General features: G+C 32.8%; 1 protein-coding gene across 3 annotated transcripts; it reads right to left on the bottom strand.

Annotated features, from left to right (window-relative positions):
* Nucleotides 1-2,086: 2,086 nt before the first annotated feature.
* On the bottom strand, nt 2,087-8,728 carry LOC106762481 (putative RING-type E3 ubiquitin transferase C3H69). Of its 3 annotated transcripts, none has more exons than XR_001375820.2 (8): nt 8,350-8,728; nt 7,544-7,631; nt 6,648-7,444; nt 6,264-6,333; nt 5,835-5,923; nt 5,684-5,742; nt 4,438-4,522; nt 2,087-2,553 (listed from the first exon to the last, which is right to left on the bottom strand). XR_001375820.2 is itself a non-coding variant. In XM_014646423.2 (7 exons), the coding sequence occupies exons 1-6, from the start codon at nt 8,358-8,360 to the stop codon at nt 5,706-5,708; spliced, it is 1,092 nt and encodes a 363-aa protein (XP_014501909.1). In that variant the 5' UTR covers nt 8,361-8,728; the 3' UTR covers nt 2,087-2,553; nt 5,684-5,705. The 3 variants fall into 3 exon arrangements, 1 of the variants encoding a protein (XP_014501909.1); XR_001375819.2 differs by having other exon boundaries at nt 4,385-4,522; XM_014646423.2 differs by lacking the exon at nt 4,438-4,522.
* Nucleotides 8,729-9,109: the final 381 nt, after the last annotated feature.

The raw sequence follows: 9,109 nt of genomic DNA on the forward strand, positions 1-9,109 counted from the left end.
AATTTTTCTAATAACATTTTATTATTAAGGAAAATGTTAATTCAATAGAGGAAATTTAAAAAAAAAAAAAGGATAACAGGAGTAAGAAACAGATACAATAGATAAATACAAGAAGAAAGATTGAAAGGAAATAGACAAAAATAAGTAGGTGAACAAAATAAAATATTTATTATTACTTTTAGAAGAAATACAAGTATTTAGTTGTTACTGTAATAATTAAAGACTCACACTACGTAAGAAAAAGAAAAAAAAAAGGAAAAAAAATCATGTTTTTAGATTAAATTTTTTTCTAAAGTAGATTCCTTTCTACTCAATATTTTTTTAAAATAACATATAATTCATGATATTTATTTAAATAACAGTGATTAATATTTATCGTGATTCTAAAATATCATATTTTCAAATATAATTTTACAAAGCTATTAAATGGAGTAATTATTTTAATAAATTTAATGATTTAATTATGTTATGAGATTTGCGTACAAACACAAACACAAACAGTCTTTAAGATTTGAAAATTGATATGTAAGGGTTAATCGAATAGATGTTGTGACAAATATGAGGTAGTAAGTGATCTCTTTTTAACATATCTTTATGTGGTACACTTGTTGAATGTATTTAATATTGTTTTCTTGATACATTTGTAATATGACAAAGTCTTAACACGCTTTCAAAAGACGGTAAAGCCTTAATTAGATTTCAAAATGTTGGTTAAAGCTTCATTTTCATTTTCCATTGCCACGAACTAGAGACATACACACCTCAGCCATTTTTAGCCATTTCAAGTATTAAATTCAAATCAATATCACACATCTTAATCGCAATACAAAAAACAAAATGAAATTCAAAAATGGTGTACATTCAGTGAGGAAGAAGGATGAATGTTTAAACCTTCCTAAATATGACAATGCACGAGCAACTTCGAAAATATGGAAGGCGCAAGGGAGAAAATGAGACATAACAAAATAAAGGAAGAGAGCCAAATCAATCCAGCACATAAAGAATATATAGATTTGTTTTATTGTTGTAACATTAGAATCATTATGTTCTTTGAGAGTTATTAGAATAATTGAAGACTTTACTTGATTCTTAGTCATATCAACAAGTAATGACGGTTCAACCGAATTTACCTACCATCAAAATGATGATCAACTAAAGTTTTAGCCAATTAGTAGTTGTGATATGCATAAATTACCTTTAACATCCAACTCTCTATGTTAAAATAAAGTTTATGCTTCAATTTAAAAGAATAATCACATTTTCTTGTGCCAGATAAATGCAGAGTTGAACATTAGGTTTGTATTCTATACTTCTCACTCCTTTCACAATTTAACAACACAAACGTCTTTTTTCTATATTCACTGGTAAGATCTTATAATAATTACAACAAATTAATTAAATGTAATTCTTCGAATTCATTTATAAGTGAAAAAGAAAATTCAAACACAAAACTCGAATTTATTTTCGAATCCATCAACTCAAATGAATAATATAACAACTTCTTTTAGTTGGTAAAAATTTATTAAATTAGGTAGTATTTAATTATTACGGTACGCTTTTTTTTATTTAATTTTAAAGGGCAAAATGGCCTTGTAGGAAAAAGAGAGGGATGTACAGGGAGAAGCATCCGTACTTATTCTATGTAAATGACATTTTTCATGTTCAAATTAAAAACATGACTAGTAATTTAATATACAAATTGTTTAAAGTATATGAATATTCAAATTTTAAACTATTGTTGACAAATTGTCCATACAAAACCCAAGATGAACATTAAAATTGTAAAATTTCCTCTTAGAAACCCATCACTTATGAGAATGAGTATGAAGTGAACAAAACCCCACCTTTTGTGATACCTTCTCCAACCCCCATCAAAAAAGACTTGTAAAGGTCACAATATCCTTGTAATTTGGAGGGTTGTCAATATTATTGCAATTCAAATGGGATGGACAAAGTGTAATTTTGGTGAAACTAAATAATATTAAATAAGATTTTTTTTTTCATGGGCCTCTTTAATTAAAAGATATTGTGTGGTATATTCAGTTGGTGAAACTTATGAGGATTGTACTGGTATATCCATAAAAAAGAAAAGAAAAAAGAAAAGGGAATCAATATAAGCCACAAAAAGGGCTCTGACAAAGTCCTAAAGAAAATAACAAAACCAATACAAAACATGTTGAATCCTTTATCCTAAGATTCTTGGTACTGTGCCAACCACAGCAAGGAAATCCAAGTATACAACAGAAAGGTATCTCTTTAAGATCTCAATATAGAACAGGAAAACTTCATCACCCCAATCAATTTTTGCATATTACTTTGAAATCCACCAGAAAAAAGTAATGCTTCTAAAAGTCTCACTGATGGCTAAAAGAGTGCATTCCACCATGCTTCTAATAGAGTATACCACCACCAATCCATACTTCGATTTATATGCTTTAAAAATGAATTTATTTAAGTTTATACCCTCGTACCATGTCCAACTACCATTTATAGCACATGCACTTTATTACAACGACAGAATGCCCAAGTGTGCAGCTTCTTTCTCTGGTGCCTCTGAAATTTTGATTAAGAGAAAATAAACAAATCATTATCAGCAGACAGAATTTAATATCCTATAACAGATTAACTATTCCATATATTTCTAGGAGAATAAAATAACATTACAGATCAATAAGTCTTTCCTCATAAATAAAATTTAGTTTACGAACAAATTAATAGCTTTTCAAAACTTAGATTTTTAACTTGTGCATAAGCGAGTTTAACTTGTGGAAAAATTATTTCGTTTTTTTCTTCTGCAAGTGTTCACAAAGAAGTTTATCCAAAAGACCCTTTAGACAATATAGACCAATTATTCAAAAGTAAAATGGCAAGCATTAAGGGGAAACAATACAACTTGATGCTCTAGAAAAGAGAAAAACAGTTTTGCCTAAAAGAGTGCAGATACTTTCATCCTTTCTTATGTTACTAACTACAAGTCAAACACTCAAAATTCAAACCCTACTTAACACTAATCTTAGATAAAGACATAAGCCAAGAAATCCACAAGCAGTAGTCACATAGATCATTTTTAAACATAGCATATATCCTATGACAATTATAAATAAGAGTCTCTGTTGTGGAATCAAGACACATGGATTCATTTACATGTTTGCTTGAATTTCCAACATTTTATGGCATCTGCATAAAATCATGACTGGGCTTCTTATTTTGTCTGTGGTTTTATCTGCTGCCACCTTTCTTTTTTACAGACCACACTCCAAAGCCCTACACAGTGTTTGTACAAACTACAAAGGCAGTAGGATGATTGTGGAAAAGACGTTGAAAAAACAGATCTACCAAAAGCAGCATGAGTACGATGGAAACTGAAGGGAATGACCTAACTTGACTTGCAGCACCCAAGCACAGTTTTGACCAAGCCTAAATCAGAGAGAATCACTAGGATGTTGAAAAGGAAACTATTTTCTAATGGGTCAAGACTAACTCATTATATAAAAAGGAATAAGGTAATGAAAAAGGAAAATTTTGAGTCTATCCTAAAAGGTCAAATTTAAAGGGAACCAAGCCTTAAGGTCAGTTTACTATATATCGAGTCACAATTGAAATAGAGGAACACTTTACTAATGAATGAATTAATTTTAGGATTTCACTTCTGGAGACGAGTCTCGGGATATATTGCAATGCTAGAAATTCTTTCTTGAGTTAAGAGGACAAGACCCAATTTATTAAAGAGGGAGGCAAAAAATTTTAGGGAGAGCAATGGTGTGGCTTGTAGGTATAAAACAGAAGGTTCTTAGCAATGCTACATGTGACTAAGGCTCTTAGTATGGGAGAGGTTGGAGATGGTTCGGTAACACCCCTTATTGCCAACAATAGTGATGAAGGGACTCATATAGCCTTAGCCAACAAAAAAACCACACAAAGAAACTTGACCCACAGCAGAAAGCTGGCACACAAATATATGATCCATTCAAACTAGGAAAACTCAGATCCTAACTACCATAAGCAATACACCACTTAGTCATTGGGACTCCATACCAAGTCAAGAAGTCAAGAAGCAACAATACCAGAAGAAATGGTTTTGGATTACATCACTTCACAAATGCTACCAACATAACATTAAGATAAACTCTGACCAAATGAAAACAGAACGAAGTAAGACCGAAAAAAGGGATTAGATTTCAAGGATATATGGTTCCTTTCATATTGGGGCCACTGGACCAAATATTCTATACACAAACAATCTCAATGAAAGTGAGAAAATAATGTGTATATATGGCATACGTGATAGAAAATAATTGAAAGCATTAATTAATACTGTGGGTATACATTTCAGATAGTAGACAAGCTTAAAGATAAATCTAAAATGAAGACCGACAAAACTTACATTTCAGAAAATATTGAGATTATCAATTGCATATGGGTTTACTGAAAAAGCACCTATCATAGAAACAAGAAGAGGAGCTTGACTTGCAATATAAAAATAACTTTTGACATTGAAGGATGCCTTTTTTTAGCAAGTATCCTGCAGAGATAACACACAGGTAGCAATTAACACAACTAGGGATTACAAAGAAAAACAGAGGCACTAAGCTCAACATCAGTTCAACTAAAAAAAGTATGCTTAGAAGGGAAACACAATTAGCATTAGGGCTAGACGTTTTGGGAATAAAAAATGACTTAAAAAGCAAGGCTAAACTTGACATTTGGCTCGTTTATGAATATGTCACTGTACAGGAAAGTGACACAAAAAAAGCCTTAAAGTTTAATTCCTATTAAGGTATATAGGAACTAGAACTAACGATTTTAGGGCCAGGACTTGAGAAGCACAGAAAAACAGGGACCAATGTGTACTAATATGAGTGTATCGAGTTTAGGGTTTATGGTTTAATATATTAGTATTGTGCACTAATATGAGTGTATGAGGATCAAAACTTAAGTTTTCTCCATGCATGATTGGATTCTTAATCGAGTATTAACCTAAGTAGATTAGGGACCAAATTTCTACCAAACAAAGGCCAATTAAAGTTAGAAAAAAACAGATAGAAAGTGTTTCTATTTTCTTTGCACTTTCCTGATAAATATTCATTTGATGACCATATCTAAGGTTGGAGAAAGTGAAATAATTAGAACTAAACCCTACATAGTCATCCCCAATCTTAGACAATCATTTTATCTTCTCTTCTTTTGATCATTTAAGGCTGATGTTCATAAGTTTTATAATGTCCCTCATTCCCATTTTCTGCAAGGCCATAAAAGATTGCTTAAATTGGCCTCAATGTCTAAAAGTAAAAGAAGTAAGTTGCTTTGAAGCAATTTAAAAGGCACATATGTACTCTCACATTCAAAAGGCTACAATTAAGAGCACTAAAACACATTCACTTCTTAAATAGAACCTGTTTATGTAAAAGATAATATGACCAGACACTAAATTTCATGTGGCCTCTAGATACCCATAAAGCTAATAGTCATTCAAGGGATCATCAAACTTATGTAAAAACCATAAAAGCATCAGTTTATAAAACAATTGAACAAATGGTGAAGCTTCCCAAAGAACAATCATATTTGAGACTTCAAAGATAGGAACTAACAATAAAATAAATACAAAAGAAATATTATTATACATTAAATCATTTACAAAAGTCACCCTCAACTTAAGTAAAGGAAACACAAGTTTGAAACTTACTTGAACATACAAACAGCACCGTTCATCTTAGATGCATGTTGGAAAGGAAATCCGACAACCTGAAAGCATCATGTTTTATGTTAGTGAATGAAAAAAAAAGGAGGAACATAGCAAGGTTAAGGTCAGAGATAATGAGAAGGAAAAGCGCAACCTGATATCTTTTGCAATTACGGTATTTCCATCTGCAGCACCTAGATGTCGCAATACTACCTGCTCCACACGGCCATCTCGATATGCATGCTGCAATTAAAGATTTAAAAAACCAATCTCCAGTCAAATTTTGCAAATAGATACCTCAAAACACAATTCAAACCCCAAACCACAATCTAGACATCACAATTCAACACAAGGTAGGGGAATTGAAGCTGTATGCTTGAAAATACTAATAGACCTCGATACCAGAAACGTAGAAGTAAGTTGCACCATTGTTTCTAATGCAACAAATTCTATAGTGTATAAAAAACCATATATATTATGGCACAAACAAAAGATATTTATTAAGTGTTTATTAGGAAAATAGAAAAATGGCTGGCAGAGGGAGAGGTTGTTAAAATAGAACTAGATAAATCCACTAAATTACCTTGTAGAAACAACTAGATCCAAAAGGGCAGTTACCATCCCCAAAGTCAAAGTGCTTGCAGTCAATTGACCTACAAAAGAAATTAAACAATTACCAACTGTGTAGCATAAAAGATATAGTCATTAACTATTTCACTCAGCTGAGCTTTTTTTTTTTTCCATGTTGTGAAATATATGATATATTGCTCGCCATCAGCTGCACTCGCACAAGCAAATCAATATAAAGAAGGGGCAAAGGAAACGGGTAGTCCCGCATCAATAAGACAGCATACATCGGTGAACCAAAGTTAAAACTCTCTGCGCTTCAATTGTAATCAGATCATGAATTAATTGGATAGAAAAAGAAAAAGAAGTCATAAGAGTTTGTGAGAGATCAAGAAATTACTTGAGCTTTTCCTTGTATTTGTCAATGATTTCTTGTTTCTCTTCAGTTGTTGAGTACCAAACGACACTTGGAATGACAAAATACGATAACTTACGACAAATAGGACAAGCCCTCAATGTACTATTAACATCCATCCCCAATGTTGGGTTACTACTACGCCAATTCCTAATACAGGATATGCAAAATGGATGATCACATTCGGATAGCAGCCCAAACTTGCGTTCGGCTAATATAGGCTTTGACAGAACACGCTCAAGGCAAACACTGCATTCAATTTCTTGACTTCGTTTCAGTGCATCAAGATACTTATGCCTACTTTCACAAGTCTTCATATGCTCTTCTCTTTCCTCAGGTCGGAAAGGATGTAGGCAATGCTTTCCACAGGTGGGACACAGATCCCCATGAATATGAGGACATTGTTCCCCTCGTGGACAGTTGCCAGCAGCAGCAAATGAACAGATTGAAAGCTCAGAAGGTGAAGTGATTATGGATTGACCAACATTGTCTTCCCCTAAAATTTCATAATACTCAATTTCTGGATTCCAAACCAGTTCATGATTCCAAGCCGGTTCACTAGGAAGAATGTACGGACTACTGGAAAGAGACAACTCTGCAGCCGTACCAACACCATTTGAAGTAGTTATAATATTTCCGAAAGCACCGGTATCTGAAACCAGAGTATGGTGTTCAATTGCTGAAGAAGATGGAATGGAAGATTGCGCTTGAGAAGCTTTGATGTGATCATATCTGCAGCGACTACCATAAGCACAGACTCCTTTCTGATAAAATGTGCATATCTGTCATAACAAGACAGCAAGCAGAAATTATAAGAGAAATGTACATCAATAATAATCAATTAGGTGGGTCTGCAGCAAAGAAGAGTTTGCATCACCAACATTATTTGGAGGATCTTTCCAGTCATGAGAATATTCACAATGCTCCCCTTTCAGACAGGCTCCATGAGCAAAGAACTTACAAAGAACCCTACAAAATTCAGAAGACAAGAAAGAAATTGCAAAAATTATAATAATCTTCAAGTTGCATAAAAAAGGAGAGAGAAAAGGCCCACACAAGACTTATCCTGTGTATCAAAAACTAAGGTCCCCAATGAAAATCTTTCATTCAAATTTCCACAAAGGTAAACAAAAGGAAGGATTCAAATTATTTCAGAGTTAAAAAGCTTCCAGTGCCAACTACAATCCACAAAAAAGATAGCAATGACAAATATCATTCTTCTACCTACTACAGAAATCAACATTGTTATGGCATCCAGGAGCGGTTTACGGTCCGTCATGACCATAGAAATCTATGTTACGAATAATGATACGCTAAAAATTATAACGTGATTGAGTTCCCAATAACAAAAAGTTATCCGAATCGAATCGAATCAAATAACGATTTTCTAAAGTCAATAACAAACGGGGGCAACAAAGAAGCTAGCAACTTTCAACCACCCTTTTTCTTCTGAATTCTGATGAACGAACGGCACACACCACCAGATAGAAAACAAAATAATCTGAATCGGGTTTAAACATAAAATAAATAAATAAAATAACCACGATTATAATAACACAAATAGCATAAACATACAGAAGTCAATCAAGAATCAACAGAAATTGAAGAATGAACAGAACAAAAGACAGAAAACCCACATCAAGAAAAGTCAATCAACCATGGGAAAAAGCAGGATGGTGAGGCTCACCTCTTAGACATGGCAGTTATTGAAAAGAATGAAATATCCTTAAATTAAGCGAGAGTTGTTGAGAGAATCAAAACCCTAAACCTCCAAAGGGATTATTGGATGAAGAAAGTGGTAAACAAGAAAAGGGGGCAACCAAAAACGTGAAGGAGGTAACACGTGGGGCTTTGCAGCCACTCAAATTAAGAAAAGATTGAGAGCACAAGAGAAACGGTGGTGGTTAAGGTTGGATGGATGGTGGCAATGAGATATTAATAATAATAATAGGAATAGAAATAGAAGGGAAGATTGGAAATTGGATTTGGATTTGGATGGTAAAAATTATGGGAGAGAAAAGTAAGAACACAATGTTACAGCTTGCTTCCCTCTGTTCAAAACTTCCTAAACTCTCACTTCTCTATCACGTGTACGTGAGTTTGCTTTCTCCTATGAACACGTGTTCTCTCCCACATTGTTCCCACAACATACATGAATCAATACATTCATCTTTTCTTTGTTTATCACACATATCAATTTTGTTAACTCAATTTGTTATTCGAAAAATGTTGCAAAAAATATGGACAATTCTTAGGGTTACGCTTGAATGGGATGAATTAGATATGTTGAATTAGGTAAAATAGCTAACACATACAATCCAATTTGTATTATTTTTCAATTTAAATATTTAAGTTTGTGTTTGGATTAAAAAATGAATTAAATTAACTGAAAATAAATAGATTTAAAAGAAAAGAGAAATAAAAGTAGAGTTATTTAGAGTATTAAA

The sequence above is a fragment of the Vigna radiata genome, chromosome 5, assembly GCF_000741045.1.
Source record: "Vigna radiata var. radiata cultivar VC1973A chromosome 5, Vradiata_ver6, whole genome shotgun sequence".
Taxonomy (NCBI): domain Eukaryota; kingdom Viridiplantae; phylum Streptophyta; class Magnoliopsida; order Fabales; family Fabaceae; genus Vigna; species Vigna radiata.

Excerpts from the sequence above, each read along its gene's own strand:
- LOC106762481 (XM_014646423.2), bottom strand. Across the intron at positions 5,924-6,263 it reads GATCTAGTTGTTTCTACAAG|CATGCATATCGAGATGGCCG; the intron begins GTAATTTAGTGG and ends CTTTAATTGCAG. Across the intron at positions 5,743-5,834 it reads GTAATTGCAAAAGATATCAG|GTTGTCGGATTTCCTTTCCA; the intron begins GTTGCGCTTTTC and ends TGATGCTTTCAG.